The sequence below is a fragment of the Thunnus albacares genome, chromosome 1 (genome assembly GCF_914725855.1).
Source record: "Thunnus albacares chromosome 1, fThuAlb1.1, whole genome shotgun sequence".
Classification (NCBI taxonomy): Eukaryota; Metazoa; Chordata; class Actinopteri; order Scombriformes; family Scombridae; genus Thunnus; species Thunnus albacares.
Genome location: NC_058106.1, coordinates 30,859,452 through 30,884,170, shown reverse-complemented (window position 1 = coordinate 30,884,170; position 24,719 = coordinate 30,859,452). Strand labels below are relative to the sequence as shown.

The window sequence follows — 24,719 nt, the reverse complement described above, 5'->3', positions numbered from 1 at the left end:
AAAACAAACGAGATATAACCTGTTAAATAATGAGTTTTAGGTTGTTGAAGGACAGAGCCAGACTAGCATTTTTCCCCCTGTTTAAGCCGAGCTAACAGCCAGCTGACTGTATGAAAGCAAATATTTCCTGAAATGTCGAACTATTCCTTCAATATTTAAATGGATCTCCTACAGCATTTTCTTTCCACATAAGCACATCACATTATCTTTTGTGCATGAAAAACCAACAGCACATGATCTCATGGTGTTTATCTAAAGAGGCTTAGTAAAAACTGCATGTGCTTAATTGTTCAGCGTAACAACACAGAGCTCTTGTTTATGTGAACTTGGATGTCTGTTCTCATCCGGAGAATTACCCCTGATCTGGGAGACAGAAGAAGAGGCCACCCACAGGGCAAGTAGCTGTCATCGTTGATTCACTGGGGGTTGAATTTAGTAAATTCTTAAGCAGCCTCTCTGAGAGAAAAAAACCCACCTTCTGTGGGGAAACTTTACAAAAGAGACCTCTTACATTCTCTGGGTGGGAGATTACTGGGAGGGCTGGTGCAATTATGCGTTCTCATGCTGAATGGAGTGGAGCAGAGAGTTGTAGCTAATCTGCAACTCAAACAAGAGTAAATCTGAGCTAATCAACAGCGAATTACAATGCTAGGCACAGGCAAAAACGTAACAACTCTGGATGGGTGTGTGTGTGTGTGTGTGTACTGGTGATTCATGCTATGCTTTTCAAACCGTGGTGAGATACGCCCTCAGGCAAGAAACAGCTTAAGCCAGGCTCAGACTGGAAGAGTTTTAAAATCCCAACCGATTTTGAAATCGAGTTGCATCACACACATAAGGAGAAACTTCACAGATGTTCTTCTCTCTAATCTCAAACATGCACACACTACAAGATTTGAAAATAATGGCGCATCACACACAACAGGATATTATTAAGATTATCGTACCAGAGGGAGCAATGCACCATCTCGCGTGATCTCATGGGGAGGCGTATGTAAATAAGATATGGCTGTAAGAGCTCTCATAATACATCCATAGTCTGTATGGTTATGTCATGGAAGACATGTTATATAGGCAGTCGTGTTTTTGCCACTTATCGACAAGCCTTTCCTCCATCTCAGCTGTCCAACGCACCAGTACAACAGCTTGTTGTTGTTTCTTTGCAGTCGCCATTTCAAAGTCCTCTCATTCACTTCAGTCTCCTTGTAGACTTGTCTCTCTCATTGGCTATTGTGGTTCCACTCAGAAAGTAGTGATGTAATTATCCAGGCGGCCCCAATGAGTCTGCAAGCAGTTCTGGAGGTTTAAGATTGGATCTGTTAACTCCTGACATTACCAGATAATCTAGACATTGGTGCCAACCAATGTCCCTGACCACATTTCTCCTCCGATTGTTGGGATCGCGGATAAATCAGCCCAAAACTCCTGTAGTCTGAGCCTGGCTTTAGTCAAAGAGCCACTCAACACATTGGGAAGGAAATAAGCACACAGCAATGCAAGAACAGGTAAAATGCTGAAACACAGAATTACATCGTACTGGCAGAATATCAATAAGAGCCTGTCACAACAGCCCTCAAACCAAAGGAAAGACTTAATAAATAAAGTCAGAAACCTTGCGTGTGCTTGAATGTAAGTCTAAATAAATGATTTCAGGGGTACTAGTTTGTGCATGTTAAGTTTCTAAAGAGATTGAAGTCCTACCTTTGATTTGGCACGCTTATTTTTAAAGGAGGTAAAGACGCTAGCGTGATAAGATATGAATCTTATGACCATTTTCAAAACGCAGGTTTAACCCATGTCTTATGATTCATACCAGGCTATTGTTTATGACTAAATACCTGGTCATAGCAATCCACCCAACAGCCCAGTGTGCGAGTGTAGTTTTCCAGATGGCATTGCTTAACACGATTGTTTAGTTATAGATTAAAAAGTGGTTGCTGCAATGCTTTTATGCTGGAGATTCAATACAAATCAATAGTGTGAAAATTCATAAGTAATCCTGCAGGATTTCTTATCTTTATACGCTAACTTAATACAACACAAATGTACAATCGTAATGAGGCATCCTTGTGATCAACAAGAGTGAAATTAATGGCTGAGCAGGCAAATGGTTGCAACCAGTAATGTTTATGGAGAAATGAAGACCACCACTATAGTGAGTCACAACAGATCATAACCCATTTAAAGAAAAAAAGTTTCCACCCTTTTAACATCAAAATTGTGCAGCGTTGGAGCTGTTTAAAACTCCTTGTGGTGATGAACAGGGAGCACAGACAGAGGTCAGATAACCCATGTCGCCTATGCTGTGTTTAGATTGAAAATATCCATGCTTCCAAAAATCCCCAAGGGGTTTTTTGTTAATGTGGGCTTGTTGCTTCAGGTACAGGAAAGTAGATAAAATACCATCTAAAAAGTATAAAGTATAATAGTAAGTCCATGAGTCTGAAGGCTTAAAAGGAGGTTTATTCCTCTTTGAGGGAAAGTTATCACGACAGCAGGAATTTTCTCCTCTCTCTCAATGTGTGTGAGTTGAACAACAGAATTATCACAGTTCTACATTTTACACAACACAAGCTATTGTACGTGGAATGTGCACTTGATTGTATTTGATTGGATGTTGGACTGCACTGTGGGAAAATTTGAGCCAGGTTCAACTTCTTTCGCTGGATGACCCTGCATTTATTTTTTTTGCCAAAGCCCTCTATGTCATCACTCCTGCTGCGGCAATGCAATTGTCTCATTGAATTTAATGAGAATGCTGTGTTTTTTTACCCCAGTACTATTGCTGGTTTAAATGTGACCTTAGCTGTAAGAAGGGTAATGATAGGCCTGCCTCTGTAGGGGAGGGGAGAGGGTCAGCAACTCTCTTGTGTTCAGTAGGTTTTTGATTAGAAACAAAGCTCAGATATTTGCTTCGTTTGCTGTTGCATAAAATGTTTCTAGTAATTTCAAGTTTATATTTTCTGCTTTGAGAAACCAGGAAATGAAAGATGGCATCCTGATTACAACATACATTTTTTATTTTCATTTTGACAAATCAAATTTTATTTGGAATTAGAGAAGCGCAAAAGCAAACGCAAACATGTTTTATTTCTGTCTAGATATTTGTCAAAATTACTTAATATTATGCAGATAAGGAATAGTTGAACAGTTTCAAGCAATATTCAGGTAAAATGCAAATACCATTGATTAAAAACACAGATAGAGCAGATACTGATAAAATGTCAGTATTGACTCTTGATAAAAGAGTAGTACAGCCCAGTAGAGAGGTCGGCCAATTTTTACAGAAAAAACATGATTTGCTATGTCCTCTTGAGCTTGTGGTCAATCAGACAGTTTTTCTTCCTCTGATGTCACTCTGCAGCTGATGGGACCAGCCCCTTCTTGGCACCCTGGTGGTAGTGACTCTCCAGCTTCCCTGTGAGAGAAAGGGGGTGAAAGGGAAGGGTGGGAGGGGAGAGAAGAGGAAGGGATGAATCAAAACACCATCAAAGGGACAGAGTGACCTTTCTGAGAGCTCAAGGCCTGCTGATTAGAGGCGGCCTCGAGTAGACAGGGGAGAGAAAGAGAGACGCACAGAGAGACAAGCCAAGAGAGAGAGAGAGACAGAAAGATGATGAGCTAAAAGGCCAATGAGAACCTTTATTCCATGGCTAAGAGAGATTAGACTACAGCCTTTGTTGCCAGAAAAATAAGGTGTCCTTTAATCTGGTTGTAAAGATGTATATTCAGTATGATCTAGCGGTAACAAAGACCATACATAGAGTACAAAGAATGAGTTCCTGTGATACACACCATATATCCTGTTAGTTAAAAATAAAGACCTATACTGAACCACTAGTGAATGCACCTTGTTATGTTTCAAGTCTTATATTACAGCCCTACATTGGAGGAAATATCACACACACTGAAACAGTCATAAACATTATTAAAAATATCCGTAAGTAGAACTTTAAAGTCTCTCAGAGGAAAGAGTGTCCCTAACTTGAGTTCATCTTGCTTTAATCCATAAGTGAGGTGGTATGTTACTGGAATCCAGTCTTCCCCAGTTCTGAGTTGAGGAATGTTTCACCTAACCTAATCTGTGATCTGGTGTCATAGTTGTTCACTTTGAATTCAACTGAGGATGCCACGTGACTCAGCAACTTAAGATAGCATGGCGCTCTAAACCAAAACACAGGTATGTTGATGTTGCTGCATGTCAGTGTTGACCATCAGAGTTTTCATATGACTCACGGCGGTAAGTGCGATAGCTGTCTTCAGTAACAAATAGAAAGGCATCCAGTGGTTTACGGGTAGTGGCAGCAGCACAAGCAAACAGGATATCTTTATAATCAAGTGTGGATAGTACAGTGGATTGTATACATGTTTTTTTTTCTGATTTGAAAGAAGAAACAAACTCTTCCACAAAACTCATGTGTTTTGTGGAACAATCAACACATTTCCCAAGTACTTACAATGCTGTATGTATCTATTAGATTTCCATTAATAGAACATATCAGAGTAGAGAGATTATAGCCCAGCACTCTTGTGAAATGGATATATCTTGTCTTTTTGGAGTTTAGAACAAGTTTTAAATTAATAAAAGAGGTCTGGAGGACATAAAAAGCAGACTCATCCAGAGAAGTCCTTGTTCGTGGTAGAGTCGATGGCATACAAAATGGTGTCATCAGCGTAAAAACAGACATAGCAATGTTCAGTTGGGAAATAAATATGATTTATGTATACAGTAAATAGTAGGGCGACAAATATTGTTCCTTGTGGGACACCATCTGGGGACTTCAACAACAATCTGATCTCTAGCAGAAATATATGATTTGTAACAGGAGGAAGCAAAATTATCAAAATTTGTGGAAAGCAGGAAATATTAAGGCGCTACTAGTAGTAACTAATACGTATAGACTATTAGGCATGGGATGATACGAAAATTTCATGTCCTGATTATTCTGGCCAAAATAATTGCGATTCACAATATTATCCTGATAATCATCAAAATTTGCTAAAAACTCTTAAACGGCACTAAAACATACTAGAATTACTTTCCCTTAGATATTTGTTTCTCAAGAAGAGAAAAAATATTTTTATTGCACCACAGATAAGACACACATCATTTTTGAGTGAACATCCTTTTTAGTGAAAAAACAAACAATCAAACAATGACTGGAAAGACGTGGGTTTTCCCTTAGGGCATTTAAATAAATCGGAATCAATATAGGACTGTACGTTCGCAAGTTAGAGAGCTTTTTCAAATCACTCATGTGAAGATATTCACGATTAACCCGTTTATGGGAATTCACCACAACTTCAGTGTTTTTTATACTAATGTGCGATAAAATCTTTTATCCTGCAATCCCTTTAGACTATACAGTCATTTGTTAGTGCAGTCTATTGATGTTTATGTGAGGTGTATCTAAGGAATGTTACTGCCTGTGCATGTTTTTATTTATCTGCCAAGAATGTATCAGTCTAGATTCTTTTGTTTATCTTTCTTGGATTTTGTAGCTGAGCAAGTTAACAGCACCTGCACAAACTTGCTGATAAGCAGACTGCCATTAACAAGCCATAAAACAGTAGCCTCCATTGTTGTCAGAATGAATTGCTGTGGTTATAATTTGTTGTTCAGTAATACACATGAACCTCAGATGAGAATCTTTGGAGAGATGAAAACAGCTGAGAATTACAAAGAGGGATTTTATCAAGTTGCTATTTATAGAAATTCTTGTGCAGTAGCTATGGTATGTAAATAAAACCCTTTTAGCCACTGACCAGAGCTGACCTCCTAATCTACTGCAACCACCTCTTTTCTCTCCCAATACAGCTTTCAATATCAATCACATTTCAAATTCCTCCATTAGATCTCATTTACACAAACTATGGTCTGTTGCTTTGTCCTTTTTTTGTGCAAAACAACCTCTGCTGGGTTTTGATAACCTGTGTTGACCCTATCCTTGACTGCAAGGCAAATAATAACCCAGTGTTTCTCTGCCTAACAGGCCTCCTGCTTGTCAAACCTTGACATTAGCTGGCTGTTTCCCCCATGGCTGAGGCAGGGGAAAAAATGATACAAGTGTGACAGGCAGGGGTGGTGGTTGTCACTTGTGCTTTCTTTTCATGTTGTCATGCTATGGCTGAACTCAGTGGGTAGTAGCAGCATAAACAAGGTGTTTAGGAGAAGTGCTGTTTGCTCACCATTTCCAAGCCTGTCTGAATGGCTGTCAGTGTCTGTCTGTTCTGCCAGGAGCAAGTGCTGCTTAGGTGTGGAAACACCTCTGGAATTTTTGGGTGAATGCTGCCAAAAGGTGATCCAAGATTACTTCAATGATAAATCTTCCATAACAGAAATGCATCATAGGTTAAAAAGGCTTTTTTTGAAAAATTCAGCAGACACAGGCTAAGAGTAGCTCCACTGTAGCGTGTATTTTAGGGGGGAAATAAATATTAGATGTTAAGAGCCCAATAACTATATCATAAAATACAGAGATGGCAGCTGAACTCTTGAGAGCCATAGTCAGAGTATGTTGTGCCAGCATAAGCAGACCATTTTTTCTGGGAAGCGTGCTAATGTTCTAACTCCCCTGAAGCCAGGCTCAGACTACAGGAGTTTTGGGCCGAATTATCCCCAATTCACCCCACCTGACTATCGGAGGAGAAATCCAGTTTGGGACCTTGGTCGGTAATGATGTACAGTCCACTTTATTTGGTGACGTGAGGGGTTTACAGATCCAATGTTTAACCCCCAGAACTTCTCACAGACTAATTGTGGCCACCCTGATAATTTCAAACATGTTTGATATTTAGGAGTTAAAATCTGGATGATTACATCACTACTTTCCAAGCAGGACCAATAGCCAATGAGAGAGATATGTCTACATGGAGACGGTGTTGCCAAGCAACGGTAAACATTCTAGCCCTTGAGGTGTTAGCTAGCATACTACTGTTGATAGATAATAAACCTGAACCTCCAGTTCTAGCTAAAGAACAGACAACCTATGCTGACTGCGTCTCCCCAACCATTTTTTCATCCAGACTCATTTAGCCTTCTGCTTTTGTTTTTTCTCACTGCAAAGCATTACTAAAGCAAGTTGTTGCACCATGTCAGTAATCTGTCATCTGTTTCCCCATGAGATCACGTGAGATCATGTGAGATCACGTGATGTGATGTATCGCTCCCTCTGGCACGATAATTTTAATAACATTCTGTATTGAGTGATGCGCAATTATTTTCAAATCTTGTAGTGTGTGCATGTTTGAGATTAGAGAAGAACATCTGTGAAGTTTCTCCTTATGTGCGTGATGCAACCTTATTTCAAAATTGGTTAGGATTTTAAAACTCCTGTAGTCTGAGCCTGGTTTAATTCATTCAACCCCTTCTTGCTTCATTTTGGGTGTTGTAAGAGTGAGAGCTGGAATCAATATTCTGGAAAATCTGTGTTGGCAATTTTCCTAGTCAAGACACAGTGACATTTCTGTGAAATGTTGTGAATAAGCATAAATGAAAAACTGATTACATAAGTCAAAACAAGCAGCCATCGAATGAGCATTTAGCTGTGTATTGGTGCTCATTTGGCCAATGGTCAAGGTCAGTAGAGGATGCTGATATAAAAATGCAAATTGAACAAGAGTATTTTCTAAAAATACATGTGGGTGGTTGGATGACACATAGTTAAGACATAGATCAGATTACTTCACATAATAGTGTGAATTTCTCACAGGTAGGGACATTGGTGCATGTTAATTAGTTGAAGCTATTAGATTGGTAGTAAGAGGATTTCCTAGTTAGCCGGTGTCTTGTGAGACAAAAAAGAACATGAGCACAGACATTTTAAGCCACAACACGACATAAAAAAGTTTTAATCACCCACAACAGAGGACAGCATCTTTTTTTGTGTATTTGCAATTCTTGATTTGCTTTACCACCTCATTAAAACCTGGAAAAGTCACAATTCATATGGTATTATTTGTCATATTGATATGATATTGAAATGCATTGATATCAGTACTGATGAGTATCTCATACCACTTCATGTTAAAAAATCTGCACTATCCCATAGGAAATTACCTCAAGTACCCTGAGGACCCATTGATTGATTTTTTGGCCATCTGGGTGCAGTGCTACAAGCTGTAAACACAACACATATTATCACTTTTCAAAGTGGCTATGTAGTGATATGGCTAACATGTTAGCAAGTAGTTGCCTATTTACACTTCCAGCAGACATGGAGACACATTAGCATTAACTAAAAGTCATCGGTGCCTGGTGTACAGTATGTAAAATATTCACCCTCCTTTTAGCTATGTTTTGGTCTCCACCAACTCCTGACTAACTAACTTTTTAGCTGCTAAATGCTCCACATTTTCCCCCAGCTAGTCGTTAACTGTCTGGTTTATTTTTGTTTGGTTCTGAGTAGGTAGTGCACAGTGGATTTATCAGTGCTTTTTGCTGAAAGCAGCTGCCTGCGGCAACTGAAAATGACTGTGATGAGAGGGGTGACATTGAACCAAAACAATAACGTTGTGGGCTGTAAAACCAACACAATGAGTTAAAAGACTCTTGAAAAGCTCTGTACGAAGAATCAAGGAAAGTGCACAGTTGGGTTATACTGTTGGTTTGTCACTACAAGCAACAGCTTTCACATCAGTTAGATTTCATCCATTGCAACTGTAAAAATATTGATTACAGCTGCTTTAAATACTCTTTTTCTTATCTTTGTTTATTTAATGAGAAATACCTTAAAATTAGTTAACAAACCATATTTATCAACATCATATTTAGGTTATGTAGAGGTCAAATGTACTTGTTTCCTTTTCCAAAAACAATTCAGTTTCTTCAGTCCAGTTCAGTCTTCTTTTTGTTGATTCTGAGTCATCATTTAATCACTATAATTAGTCTATTCCCTCTGTGCTGGTGTGTGAGTATAGCCGAAGTAGAGTTAACTTGAATAATTGACGGTCACATCAGTTCTGTCACCATAGCAACTTAAGAGTATTTACGCTGCATACAAGACTGTAGTTGGAAAGCGCTTAGTGTCTTTACTTATGGAGGGGAACTGTTTGAGATGTGTCCTTTAGGCAAACTTATTAAAATACATCCTTAATTGAATCATGGAGAAATAAGGAGGATTTGTGCAACTAGCCACTGACTATCAAGGACAAATGCAACAACAACATTCAGTACAGTAAGTGGGCCTTGTTGTCACAACTGTCAAAGTGAGTATTCTCCGGTTGTATGAACAAGTCAGAGTCATTATATTCTCCAGCAAAGTCATTCCAGCAATGTTACATATTACATGTGTGAAGGCGACTTTTGTTAATGGCTCTGGAGCTGCTGAGCTGTTGCATTTCAGAGTAGGTGCTGCGGAGCTGAGAGAGCTGGAGGGAACGCAAGTAAAAAGGGGGGGAGGGTGGGTGATTGAAGGAGTGGGTGGAAAAAACAGAGACAGCAAAAATGAGACAGAAGGGATGAGGAGAAGGAGAGGGGAAGGAGAGAGGGAGGGGTGCAGGGAGAAAGGGTTACAGATAGGAGGACAGCAGGAGAGGCAGAGAGAGGGAGAAATAGAAAGGCTGGCCCATCGGTTGGCTGAGATAATTTCCCATTGATTGCTGCACTGTTTGGAGATTGCTGGAGAAAGGTTTATTGCCCACACGCTACAGCTGGGGAGGAGGCCATAAAATAAGCACAGGTTGTCTGCAGAGGGCTAGCTCTCCATCATCAAGACCGTAAAACACAGTCCTGAACACACACTCAGCCACACATATGCACTCCACTTGAATACTCTCCTTACATATTCACAAAAAAAGACTGCATGCATATTATTCCCATTACACATAATGGGAGAATACAGCTCATCGCTGATGGAAAGTGCACTCATATAATCCCTTGAAAATCCAGGGGCAGTAGTGCTAAGAGTATTTATTAGACTGAAATACAGGTTCATTGACATCCTCCCTGACATCAATAACATGCAGGGCCATCAGCTTCCTTCCAATAATAATCACAAGAATAATTGACTGGTTGCTGTTTCTCTTTCTGTGAGAGTAACAGCCTACGCACCAAAGAATGAAAAGGCTGGATTTTGTATTCTATCCTGTTATTACACACCGGTCCCAATGCACCGGGATAATAAACCTAGAACAGCCATGCATATACACTTTAACCACATGTTGATACACCTTCTGATGACACACTTTGACATGAAGAAATTATTTCATGCCCACAAATGATGACACAGAAAGGAAAAGTTAAAAGTGGAGCAACACTCTCTCTCTGATTGAATAGAACACCTTCAACAGTATCTGTTACATTGATTCCCATTGGGCTCCCACAATAACTAATTCAGAGTCTATCACAAGTATACTGCCTGGAGAGTAAAAAGAAGTTCAGAGTGAAAAGGCTTTAACAGTCCAAACCAAAACTGCAGGATTTAATGGTTTGAATTCAAACTGTGTCCAAGAATAGACGGGAAGGAGAAGCAGAAGGCATGAAAATTAATTCCACAAGTGCATTTGACACATCTGCATTTCATAGGAAAGCTCAAATGAACTGATCAATCTTTTTTCGTTGTTTTTGGGTTCTGGTTGTTGAGGATGAGATGTGAATAACAGGATTATTCTATATTTGTGTTACTGTCAACAAGCCTCATGAAAAGACCAAAACTCATCTTTCTATACTTTCTGACTTCCCTAGCCTGTCTGTCAGCCCCAAGCCTATTTGTCCTGAAGAAATAAAAATCTTTAAAAACACTGGTCACAAATGTATAGTTGCATTTAAAACAACACTAAGAGTCTACAGCCATGCTAGCAGTACTGTAAAGGCTTTAGCACAGTGCAGTGGTGCTTTGAAAGCTAACATACTCACAATGACAATGTCTGATGTCTAGCAGGTATAATGTTTACCATGTTCACCACCTATATTTAGTGTGTTAGCATGCTAACACTTGCTAATTAGCTCCAAATACAGTGTACAACTGAGGCTTATGGCAATGTCATTAGTTTGGCAGGTATTTGGTCATAAAACAAAGTAGAAATGTTCAAAATATGATCTGATGATGGCACTACATGAAATGTCAGGGGATAACCAAAATTATTATAATTCATCCTGAGGTGGACATGAAGGTGTGTACCAAATTTCATGGCAATCCATACAATATTTGTTGCAATATTTCATTCAAAACAACACATATCAACCTCCTGGTGGCACTAGAGTAAAAGTCAGGGGATCATCAAATTCATTAGGATTTATCCTCTGGGGACCATGAATATTTGTGAAACGTTTCATGGCAAGTCCTCTAATAGTTGATATTTTAGTCTAGACCAAAGTGGTGGACCAGCTAGCGAGTATTTATAGCACTAAGATGGCACATGACAAAAGGAAACTGCATTGTCTAAGTTCATTGTAGTGAAGAAACATGTCACCCAACACAATGTGGCTCAATCATGTGTTTTTCATAGTTTTTGGACAACAATAGAGCTCTACGGCACAGAGAAATAATATGGATCAGGCTACACAGGCAGTACTTGTTAGTAAGATCAATTCATTGTTGGTTTTGGTCTACTCATGGGATTTGTTGACAGTAAGAAAAATATCAGCAACACATCAAAAGAATTTAGTGTACACATGTTCACAGAGCTTGCCCCAGTCGATACAGCTCAAATGTTTCTGAGAAATCACATGCAGAACTTGTATTTCCCATATTTCAGAAAGCACAACACTGCTCCAATGGTTTTATAAGATGAAGTGAAAGGGCTCCCAATTCATGATAAATCTAATAGGCTTTTAAAAAAAAGCTTCATTCTGACTTCAGCTCAGCACATTGCCCTTCTATATTCTTTTTCTTATCTGTACTCAGCTTAGTATACCTCCAGCTGAAGTCATTCTGCACGTGAAACCAAGCCGACAGCCTCGAGCACTGCAGGAAAGTGGATGTGTACAAAACCATCGGTAGCCAGGGGAGAGCAGCCAGAGAGGAGGGGAAAAACTGCCTGGATTCCCATCTTGCTGTTAGTCACACCTAATTTACATTCCCTTCCTGTGCTGCCGAGCTGGTGAATTTACAAGTGGATAGAGAAGGTGCTGTTTGAGACTTGTGTTGGCATGCTGTTTGCAAGGGGTTAGGGAGAAGCATCAACCATGCTTCCCACTGCAGAGAAAACAGTCTCTCTCCATCTCTTGGTCTGTCCAAACCTCCCTGCCTGAAGCTGTTTTCACAGACACTGAGGGGCTGTAATGGCTGAGTGATTTCTCCAACCAGCAGTGCACTGTTGAGACGGTTTAGTCACGCACATGACAGTTCGTCACAACTCGCTAGAGAACCAGTGTCTGACAAGTCGAGGACAGCAAAGGTGGTGCTGGTTGGTGGGCGGATGTTGAGCAGTAAGGACATGGTGATAGCTGGTTTATATTAGTGCCCAGAAAATCCCAAACTGGAGTACAGATTGTACCTGCTACTAGCTCATTATACGAGACCTTTTCTTATTTTTTGACAGCTTTTTTGGTTTATCTGGTTTTGTTTAATGTAATATATTTTAAGAATACGCCCACAGTTTGAATAAGTATGTGAGTACATGATATGGTTTTGCATTTATAAGATCTTCAATAATCACTAGCAATTTGATTTTTTCATCAGGAAAAACATGCTGGCTATAATTTGTGAAATGTATTTTACCCATGATATTCACTAAGTGCTGCATTATATGCTTTAAATCAACCCACATCTCCTCAAGAGAAGCAACTGGACAGATTTTGTTCCTCTCATACAAGTAACATTGACCATTAAGTTAATTTTATGACTTGCTAATGGCTTTATAGCAGTCTTGGTCATCTACAGTCAGTATCATTAGCATATCAAGGTTTTGCTATGGCAGACTAAATGGTCACCTCACTGTGGTGGCATCAACTTTAAACAGGATTAACCATCAATTAGAACAAGGTCAGTAGACAGTACAGCCTCAAAAAACAGAAGTTGAACATTCATTTTTATAGCTGCTAAATTCAAAGGTGGGGGGTGACATGCTGGTTGTCACAGTGTTGGTACAAGACCTTAATAACCACAATACAGAAACTGTATTCTGTACAATTCAAAAACACAATGGAGGTAAAGGGAGAGTGTGTGTACAGCTGCATGTGTGTCCTGGCTTTTGTTTGGAATTTGTTCACGATTTCAGTCTCACTCCTCCTGTATTTACTGTGAAAGTGCAATGACTGAATCGCTGCCAGCACAGAGGCAATTGGTGTGGCTCAGCAATGGTGGTTAAAGTAGAAATGGGAAGAATTTGGAGAAAACAAATTGGCAAAGTGTTGGGAGCTCAGACCATTTTCACTCAAACACGCACCTGGCTAGCTGCTGCAGAAAGCAAGTGTGACTGTCAGATTGTCAGTTTCAGAAAGTTACAAAATTGGGTGATTAAGAACTTTTCACTGCCTTCAGATTGTTGGACCAGTACTTTGAAGTATAGATTGGCCTTACAGGTTACAAAGTGAAGCTTATATTTGGAGGGTCAGGAGGTCAAACACCATGGAGAACAGGAAAAACTTGAGTGGGTGGATCCTCAACAACGTTCATGGGCGCTTGGGTGAGATAAAAACTTCACCTGCTCTGATGGCGTTGCTGATTGGCCAACAACACAAGACTTTACTTGTTTTGGTCCACTTCCAAATAAATGTATGACTGATAAGTAGGGTCTACACAAACTGCAACTGTATGCTCAGCAAATGTGAGCCATACCAAAATGCAAATTCAGACAGAAAGAAGTGGAGCCAAGGCAAAATGCCTGGTGTATGAAGCTGAGTGTACTGTATAATGAACACATCCAGCTTAGTAAACCACAGAGCAAAGCAATACACAGATAGTGATTATTTCAAGGGAAAAATGCCTTTGGGCAGTAATCAATCTAATTGTGTGAGCATGGACTGAGAGTTAGACAATGGTGTCACATACTATACATATTGATTACATGCCTGAAGGCTATTCTGTGTGTAAAAATAAATACATCACCCTACATTAAATGGGACTGTGCTTCAGTCTGCCGAAAATTGGCCATTGCTAAGGTTACTGCAGCCCTTATGACAGCTGCAATTAAAATTTAAACATTTTTTTACTGGTCATGTTATTTCTATAATCCACAACACAGTGTTGGATCTACTGGGATCCACAAGGGAGACATCATGTCATGGCTCCCATCCATAGCCACTTGGCTCTCACATGTCTTTCTCTCCCTCTTTACTCACATTTACACTGAATTTACATGATAAATAACTTCCCAAAAGTTGCTTAATTTCCTGTACAGCCGAACAACCAGGAAAGCTCAGTCGATGTGCGAACAGTTTCAAGTCTGTCAGCCAAAAAATGTTGGACATGAATGAACTTTTTGCAGTCATTGACTGTCAACAGCCGATCAAATATCCTGGCAAGTGTGAAATAAAACTTTATTGCATCTATTCAGTCCTCAGGATATACTGTCTTGGAATACTGAAGGAATATATGTTTCGAAATTTGCTGGGAGCTCAGTTGCGTCACTTTCAAAAGTAATATTCATTTTAGTTTTTTTTTTTTTTCCTATTCATGGGCTCTCCAACCTGCACAAAAGGCAATACGAAAGCAGTAAAAATATATTATCTAAATGTTTAAAAGTTTGTGGCTGCTTTAGACTACTACACATAGTCAAAATGAAGCTTCTTTCAGCCATAATAAACAAAGCTGCTCACAGTCTGGATGTGGAGTTAAAACTGAGCTAGTGAACACTTGCTGTAAACCATGTGGTGGCATGAATTGATTGCAAGGGAATCATTCAGAAAAAAACATTTTAACATTTGTGATTGTGATTATTTTATTCAAGTGATGAATTATATTTCCTCTGTTTTTCATTTCAGCAACTTCTGGAAGTAAGTAACGAAAACATCAAATGGTTATCAATAAATAATGAAATGTAAGCAGAAGAGCAGACTCTGAGATTCTCACAGATTTTACAACTTTGCTAGAATTTTGCTCACAAACCATTTCCTGTTGAATACAAATTAATGAGCAGATGGGTCTTCCTTCTGGATGCCATGTGTTACATGTCCTACTCTGTCATTACGCCATTGATGCCTGACCCTTTTTTTTTTGAAGAGTGCTGTTAGTTAAACATCACCGGTTTAAAAGAAACACTGGGCGAAGGCTTTTCAAGCAGAGTGAAATCTGCACTGACTGAGCAAAAAGGTCCATCAGTTACTGGGAGCTGCCTGTACTAATGTTCCCTAACAGAGAGAGGAGCTTCTCCATGCAGCCCTGGGCAATTCTTGAAAAGGAGGCTGGACCCTTAGCTTATCAATCACTCCTCTTCCAGGCTCTCACAATAAGCTGGTGGCTACTGCAGAACAGTGTGTTATTCAGAGGACTGGAGCTCAGCAGTGGTGATTACACATCACGGGAAAAACATCACATCTTGGGATACATTTCTTCTTCTTCTTCTTTGAGAGAAAGCTTCAGATTTGAGTCAGTTTTGGAAAATTACAGGCCAATTTAATTTAGATTTTTCATTGCTTCATGTTGCATTTTTGAGTGAATTATATTGAGGCTTTCTGTGGTGTGAAATAAAGCAGATGTCTCTATTGTTTGTTCTTTTCAAGTAGATTGTATTGTCAGGGCCACTGGGTTCTGAATTTAATTCACAACCTAAAGGGAAAACCTGGGAAGTCAGCTGGAGACAACATGAGTGCCTCAGATGAAAATGCTGAAATCTGTGAACTGTGTTGCTTCTCGTTTTATGTATAAATATATTGTGAGATCATGTGCAAGAAATCTCATTGGTTTATGTATCTATTTAGAAATTCCCCCACAGAATGCATTAATGTTTTCTTTTGTCTTGACTAACATCCCAGAGAATACAAAGATCAACTCTTCTCTATTTACATAAAACAAATTGAATTTCTAAATCACTTACTGGATCCAACTTCAAACTATTCTCACAATCCACTTTTCTGGGTGTTATGCTCCACTAGAAATAGACATGGGGAGGATTTTATCAGGACCAGTCCCGATTCTGATTTGCCTTAATGTTTCCACAACTCTGAGCTTTTCTGTTAGTGTAAAAAAGCAAAAGGCTTATGATACTTTAGATTTGAAAGCCTACTGATGCACAAAAAGTATTATAATAGCTGTATTTTTGTTTTATTTTTCCATAAGTATGTTGTAAATTAGCTTCTATTGTAAATATGGTTAAATCAAGAATACACCATTGGCTAAAACAAGTAATCTTTGTACGTGGCCATGCATAATAATGAACTCACTCAAGAAACTAGAACTAGAACAGCAGTAACAGCAGTTTTGCATTTTATATGACACCACATCATGTATTATCCATAGAGACTCATAGTTCATAAGACCACACAGACAAACTCAGAAGCCATATTGGATTCCCAAAAAGACAGTTTTAACTACCTTGAGCATGCACGTGTCGAATGCACGTGATTCTTTTCTTTAATTGAGACCTTATGACAGTCAAAACATTGCACCTCTTCACAAAGGAAGTTATACATTTTGCAATATAAGAAAGGCAAGTATTAGTTTAAAATAACATAAAATACAAGTCTTTCATACTTTCATATTTAACGTACATTTATTGATTTTTTTCTGGGCACTTGGGGGCAGTGTAAGAAGCTGTAAACACGACATTGATATATCGTCACCTTATAAAGTTTTCACAGTGGACGTATTAGCAAACAGTTGTCATTTGGAGTTGTGTTCCTGGCCACCTAATGACCTTAACTCTCCTTAGTTCATGCTCCTTTTAGCATTTTTTTGGTCTCCACCAACTCCTTAGGAAAATATCTCTCTTTAGCTGCTAAATGCTCCATTATATTTACTAGCTAGTTGCTAACATGGTGCTGGGCAGGTAGTATACAGTCAGAGTATTAATCAGAGTTTCTGATGAGAGCAGTGAAAGTGAAGCAAAGCAAAAGAGAAGAAAGACATTAAAACATTCAGTATAGCTGAAGGAAACTGCGGAGTTGGTGATAACTCTTTGTGGTTTTTTTCAACACCTAGTAGTACTGATGAACTGTTAATGTAAAAATATTGATTAGTGCAGCTTTAACGAAAAGGTTAAATAGCTTACTTCCATGCCAAACTCACTGCTCATAAGTATTCAAGTTCTTATGAACACTGAGCATCAAAAGATGATAATATGGTTGAATTCTGGCTACAATTTATTAGAGAATGAAGAATAAATAAATGTGTTTTGTGTACACCTGTTTGACAAAATCTAAAGCACAGCACAAACAAGTTAATTTTTTATTTATGATATGTGTTGATAGCATTTTGTGAAAAAAAAATCTCCCGCTCAGTTATCTCGTCTCAACTGGTACAATCAAGTATTGCCAGTCTGAAAAGAAAACGCTGGTGATAAGAAAATCTACGATCCCAATCAGACTTCTCACCACCCTTGAGGGAGCATTACAAGAGTGAAAATGAGGGCAGCCATCCATTAGATGTTTTATTCCTTTCAGATCACATCTTCTTACTAGAGCAATATGTTGTCACCAAACCCCCAATATAGGCAGCTACTCCGAACACCATAACTTAACGTTGTTTAAACACCAGTCAACTCACAGCAAATTAGAGAAAGAGAATCTTCATATAACAGAATTATAAAAGGAACATCAAGATAACATTGTTAATCCAACAGGCTGAAACCAGGTCTGTCTAACTGGAAATACTAGGTCAACACCAACTGGATTCACTGTTTAGGACTTGAAGATGTTTCAGAAATTGTCTTATAGATTTTTCTTTTCATAAGAAGTGCATTACAATTTGAAAATTGATCAGTTATTTAAGTCATTTTTTGAAGTAAAAATGCCCAAATACAATGGGAATGGGTCCAGCATCTCAAATGTGAATATTTGTTGGTTTTCTTACTTTTTTATGGTAATAAAATGAATATATTTGGGTTTTGGACTGTTTGCAAGACATCTTAACATATTAACTTGGGCTTTGAGTGTATTTCAGTGTATTTTTTAAATAATTTTCTGCATTTTATGGCTCAAACAATTCCTCAATTAATTGACAAAACAAACAGTGGATTAACCGAATAGTGAAAATAATTGTTAGATGCTGCTTAAAACAAAATTAAGTCAAGCAAATGTAAAAAACAATCCCACTAAGACTACAATTAAATGCCCTTTTTGTGTCTAATTGTGGACAAATTGGGTTTGATGTATATAGTGTTGCTGTCTTATTCCTGCTTTGACACCACATCTCCATTTCTTACCATTCCATTTATAATTCATCCTCTAGAGACAAGAACCTCTTGCCAGGCTACACACTCGGGTGCAGAGGGCTTTAAAAAGCTACTTAAATCCTCAGTAGCCACAATGTCAAAGGGACAAAATATAAAGTGTAGCCCACTTTTTTTTATAGCCGCGATGGGACTCTGAAAAGGTGAATACAGCCGCGTTATTAAAAAGGGTCCTTATAAAGCAGCCTTGGCCACATCTAATTAGAATGTAAATGTAGTGTGGGCTGGGGATGGATCACAGAGGATAGACATTGGCATTTAGATTATGCTGAGACTAGATTACTGATGACACTGTGTGTTGGTGAGATAGCCTTTTTGAGAGTGGCTTGGCAACTGACTAATTGTGTTTTACCACTAGCAATGTAGGCCGTTGCTGTACTATCACTGGTAATTAACAAGAGAGAAGTGCACACATTGTTGCGTGTGCACAATACAAACAACCCTCAAAAACATCAAGGGAAGAGTACACACAATACTAAAACACACACACGTTAAGAGTACATGTGCTCAAATGCACACACTCAGGCAATCTTGTACCTCTTGTACCTTATACTAGATTGAAAGAATGAACCGCTTCTTTGCACTAAGCCCTGACTTGAAGCTGCTCAGTAGAAATCCTCTCACCTCTCTACAATTCCTCATTGGGGGCATATGCCATGAACAGAGCAGCTAAGACCAAACAGAAAACCAAAACAGAAGGGAGACAGCGGAGAGAGAGGAGGAGGAGGGGGGGGGGGGGGGGGGGGAGAGAAACAGAGAGCAGAGAGAACAGAGAGGGAGGGCGAGCGCAGAGAGAGGGAGAGAGCAGAATGGAATAAATTGAAGCTGATCTGGTGCTCTGCATTCTGAGGAGGCTGGATTTGCATATCTGTGCAGCGGTGCAGAGGGAGAAATGTGTCGGTGCTGACAGCAAGCTGAATATCTTAAACCTTCGCTGACACCCCTGCAGGCACTCTCTCCTCACATACAATGATACACGGTAGAAGGAACACACTCACCGAATCGTGCGCACACAGGCACGCACGCACGCACGCACTACACGCACACACACACACGCACACTAGACATAAGGTCAGGATGGGGAGCTGTGTGCATTGCTTTGTTTCTGCACAGTGATGTACAGTAGTGCTTGTTGTTTAACAGTCATCTCAAGTACAAGACTCATCTCTGGGGAAAGGACCCAGTGAGGCAGGCCATTCTCTGCTGCCACTCAGAGACATACAGTAGCTATTCATATGTGCATATGTGCATACAGGGTGCGATTTGCCAGGGGGGGGTGTGATGGTGGGGATTCCCCCCCCCCCCGGTCTATATCTCTGCCTCTGCTGAGTTATTTTTATCCCCCTCATAGTGATTTATGCTGCTTCACCTATAGAACATATAAGATATCAAAAATAAAAAATCATCATTTTAAAAACGGACTGCATGGTGAGAACACTCTATCGTGTAAACAACAATAAAATTGGAAATGGACTCGAGAATGAGTGACAATAGAGGTGACATTGCCTCTAGGCTACGTGATGACGCATTAAATGGACCAGGGGTTGCCTCCTTCCCTCCTTGGAGATATGCAGAGATGTGGGTAAAAGAGGGGCGCCACACCACAGATGACCCCTCCACAGGAAAGCAGAAAAAGAAATCACGAGTCCATCAACAAAGCAGAACTGTTTTTATGATGACAGCATGCTGTGCTATTGCATGTTGTGATGATTCTCTATTCAATATGGAAGTTTGCTGCGTGCTGTGCATAGAGCTGAATTAAACAGTGACTTGCATGAATGACATTAAGTGTATTGGCACGTCTGTCAGAGTGGTGCTATCCACAGCACTGAAAGAAGGATTTAACTCTGGCATGTTAAATTAGCATTTGACGTTTTGTATATGATTACATCTCCTATGTGTCCACATGAGCTTGAACTTGGCATCACATCGCTGAGAGTGAAAATATCGCGCTACTTAATGATTTAAATTTTTTAAAAATGGATTAAAATATTCCTGCAAATTCCTGCAGAGGTCAACTTGTGATTTCATAACTGTTTTATTAAAGTTGATAATTATTTTATAAATGTTATTGTAACAGCTGAAAGAAATAAACTAATAGGCTTCATAATCTATGTAGGCCCACTGTGGATCTGATTTATTTTCATGAATAAAAATGCCCTCCCTCTGATTTTTTCACAAATCGCACCCTGTGTGCACATAGCAGCTTGGTTCATAAATACATGAACATTTGCACTTCAAATACTGGGCAATAAGCTGTTTGAAAATCAGACTCTGCTCTATTGCTGGGAGGTAAATCTACTAATACCATTTAGAAACTTTAGAGCCCATGTATTTGAAGAGTTCTTGTGTTAAGAGTGTACACTGATGGTGGACCACTGTGAATCCATTAAAGTATGGCTTCATTTACAGTATGGATCTCCAATTTCTGTTCTGACTGACTGTGATTCATCGGACCGGCTGCAGCATATGTAGAACAGAGAGGCAATCAAACAGAGAGAATAACACAATTAGATTCTCATTATTGATTCCGCAGGCTTCTCAGAGAAATAACAGATATGTTAATGCACCTTGCTAAATAATTTACCACATTTATACAAGACTAGATTTCTGGAACACGCACAAATGTACAGCACTTAGGCAGTATGGCTATTTCAGTCTACAAGGTCCTTTCATAGGATTATATGACAGCTACACAAAGCTAGCATAAGGTTCTTTGCAGTGTGCTTCACGTCTCTCTAATGTTTGATATCCTCAGTGGGTGAGGAGAACAAAACCTCTGCTTCACATTTCTTAGACAAGACATGTGATGGGGATGAATTCTTCTTTTTTGACAGTCAAATTTAAAGATGTCACACTTTGCCAGAATATCTTCATGCTGTTTATCACAAAAGCCTAGAGGGGGGATTAAATTTGGCAAGTTGTGTTCTCTCATTGCCATCAACAAGAATTGGTGGAACGCATTTTATTTGCCTGACATTGTCTAATAGCCACCATCATTTTTGATTAATCTTACACTGCTTGAGGATTTATCTATCTGTGTGCTCCATGTGGTGCTGTACGGCTCAATATGAGAGAAGAGCACAAACACTGCCAGGGTTAGTGCTTCCTCTCCCCACTGCACATAATTCTTACTACTTTGGATAAAAGCATCCGCCAAATGGTGTGTGGTGTGTGTGTGTGTGTGTGTGTGTGTGTGTGTGGGTGAGAGTAGCAGTTCTGACAAAAATAATAACAGCTGGGGTTTTAAAAGTGACCAACTGTGTTTGCCGTTGTTTTTCTTATAACTGCTTCAGTGCACAGTTTCTTCTCATTTTCAGGTTCTCGCTAAAGTGCATGAGCGCCCATGGCTAACATTATGACCAGCAAATATCAGAGGAATCCCTTGGGTCTGGTTAAGTAGCTCATTTAGCTCAAGGTTAAGTTGGCTCAAGGTTATGTTTGGGTCTCTGCAGACTGGCTGTCTGTAAAAGTGAGAAGAGGAAAAATGCTGATGGGCTTGTCAAATGTCAGAATGTATCCTGTCTACTGTTAGGTTGAGAAATAGTGAGGAAAGAAGGTGAATTGATGAGAAATTGTATATGTATGACAAAGTGTATGTACTTGTGCTTTTTTTCTGTGTGTGTGTGTTGGGGGAGAGGATGAGTGGAAGCACAGAGAAAGAAGTAACACAGTGGACAAGCTCTTTGGCATGCCAGAGGCATGATGACATTGATCCAGCAGACCTCTCTCCATCAGTCTCCCTGACAGAGGTAACTGGATTGTTCATAAAAATGGAAATTGAGCGGTGTTATTCTCATACGCACAGACAGACACTCGGCACAGAGATTAATTCATCCAAAAATAAATGTACCTGCAGATGGATGTGCACGCAAAGGTGTGCAGCTCGACAAATAAGCTCGCATATATATACGATTCATCAATATTATGGCCACAATGACTCCAAACAATTCAGGCAAACCTATAGTGTTATTTGAACATAAATGCACATACACAAACATTTCCTCCACCAGTGCAACCGTCTGTTATTCAACCAAAGAAACACTTCAAACAGATGCGGAGCAAATAAACAGAGGCAGCTGGGGGAAGGGGACGCAGGGTGAAGGAAGTAAAGCCCTTTCCTGATTAACAGTTTGCTGTCACATGTATTATGATAATACTTAAAGAGGCTAACATTTCAATAGAGCATGGGTGGCTGTGGAGGTGGGTGGGGTCGATAATTACGGCAAATATGCCACAACATGCAATTAGCTCTCTTATATGCATCGTTTGTTAGCTTAGCAGCGTTCTGTGTCACACGCTAATTACCCACAACCACTGTAGGCATGTGACAAATGGTTGCTGCGCAGACACCAAGTGTGCTGAAGCCCTTTCATCATTATTTCAAAAGCTGTGGCAGGCATGGCTTACACGATCATGGTTTGTTTTATCTAAAAGTTACAAGGAGATGGTGATAGAGTTTCTTTACAGAAATCATCAGAACATCCTGCTCGCATTTAACACACTGCTCCCATTTTACAGTTTCATCAATGTGGCCAAACTTAGAAATCATCATCTCTAAAAATAGCTTGATGCTTAATCAATTTAGCTCACCCACTGTTTGTCTCCTTCAGCAATGAAGCAGGCTTAGCTGTATGGCAGCAGATGCTATTGATTTTTTTTTTGAAGAGTGGGGGTGGGGAGACACAGAGGAGGTACGGCTAATGATGGAAATTTTCAGAATGGCTCTGTGCTTTTACAGGGAGCCCTGTTAATGGTGGCTTGAGTCTGATGAATTATATAGTTATGTTGGACATGGTGTAACCTTCAGAAAAGAGGAGGCATTGACAGGGCTTCAGGCGGCATCAGCAGTGATGACTTGGATATACAAGCAGCTTTATAATTGGTGCCAGTGCCAGATATTCCCGTCTCATCCAATCTAAGCTGAGCGTGACAGGAGCACATGTATTTACTTCACACTGCTAATAGGATGCACTGTTGTCTCTGCTTGTTTTAATGTGTAAATATTGATGTAGTTTGTGACAAGAAAAGGGAATACAAGAAACAAGAACATCAGGCCAAATTCAGTAGGGCTGCATGTGTTTTTTTGTTATATATTTCTTAATTTAATTCATACTAAGCTTGATACATGTGGAACAATAAGAATCAAAATTTTAAAAATCCACTCCAAAGACCTTTTAACAGCTACTGGTGATTATAAATTATTATAAAAACAAAGACATAAAGTGTAGCACAGCTAAAATAGTTTTCAGTAATCTGTGTCATTGATAGTAAATATACAAAGAACAAAAGATTATTTCTAGTCTTTCCATTTGGTCACAAAGCTCAACAAATAAATGGGAAGAAACAGTTTCCTAAAGAGATGTCAAGGCAGCACACTGCCACCGCAAATGTGTTTTGGGTGAAAGTGCAAAGTGTGACTGCAGTCATAAATTTATGATTTAGTTACTCTAATGACTATGTAAAACCAATTCAAGTTCATGTTTGACACAAAATAATTACTGATAGACTGCATTGAAAATCACATATTGATTTGATAATATCAAACAGTGAAGTGTGTCCAAAGGAAGATTTTTATCCACATTAGCGGTGAGGCTCTGATCCAATATTTTGAAAACTATTGGACAACCATGGGATGAATTGGCATGAAATTTGGTACAGACATTCATGCTCCTCAGAAGATTAATCATATTGACTTTGGTGATCCGCTGGCTTCATCTAGCTGGATCAAAAAATTCCAACACATCTGTTTGTCATAAGAATCCACAAAAACTAACATGCAAATATGCTAACTGTTCTCCATCAATTGATGTTAGTGCAATTGTTAACATTAAACTCAAATCACAGCAGAGCCCAGAAACAGCTTAAATCCCACTTTGCTATTATAAACCAGTTCCAGAGCATAGCTACCTCTAAGTACTGTAGTGTCTAATTAACGTTTACCCGCTGGAAATAAATCACATTTTAGAACATATTTACATTATCTCATGTGTCATGACTAACTCCAAACCATACCACAGGGATTGTATGAAATGGCATCAATGTTGTGTCTTTAGCAAAGTTAAATTAGGACCTTCCTTATGTCAATACCACCCCAGTCAAGCTAAAACGCAAACCATGGTAAGACCTCTTTGTTAAACTTAGACTGAATCAGTTTCCAAATATTAACTATGGAAAAAAAGTAAAAGATTATTAAGAAAATGCTAAATATTATGTTGTAATAGTTCTAAGCTTAAAATTTACAAAAATTTATAACATTTACATAAAACTACACCTTCCTATTGTTCCCTGGCATTTGGATTAGTTTAGTTTTTCACTATTCTCTAGCTTTTAATAGACCAAACAATTAACTGATTAGTTGAGAAAATAATTGTCAGAATAAGCTACCATGAAAATAATTGTTAGTTGCAGCCTCACATTAGGTGTTGTGTTGTAAACAATACAGCAGG

At 39.1% G+C, this 24,719-nt stretch overlaps 1 protein-coding gene across 1 annotated transcript in view; it reads right to left on the bottom strand.

Moving 5' to 3' along the window:
- Positions 1-2,443: 2,443 nt before the first annotated feature.
- The window catches only part of trip4 (thyroid hormone receptor interactor 4), a 78,029-nt gene continuing 55,753 nt past the window's right edge, over positions 2,444-24,719 (bottom strand). Inside the window, exon 13 of the mRNA XM_044354724.1 lies at positions 2,444-3,418. Within this exon, the coding sequence (XP_044210659.1) occupies positions 3,354-3,418 (65 nt within the window). The 3' untranslated portion in view covers positions 2,444-3,353. The remainder of the gene's footprint in view (positions 3,419-24,719) is intronic.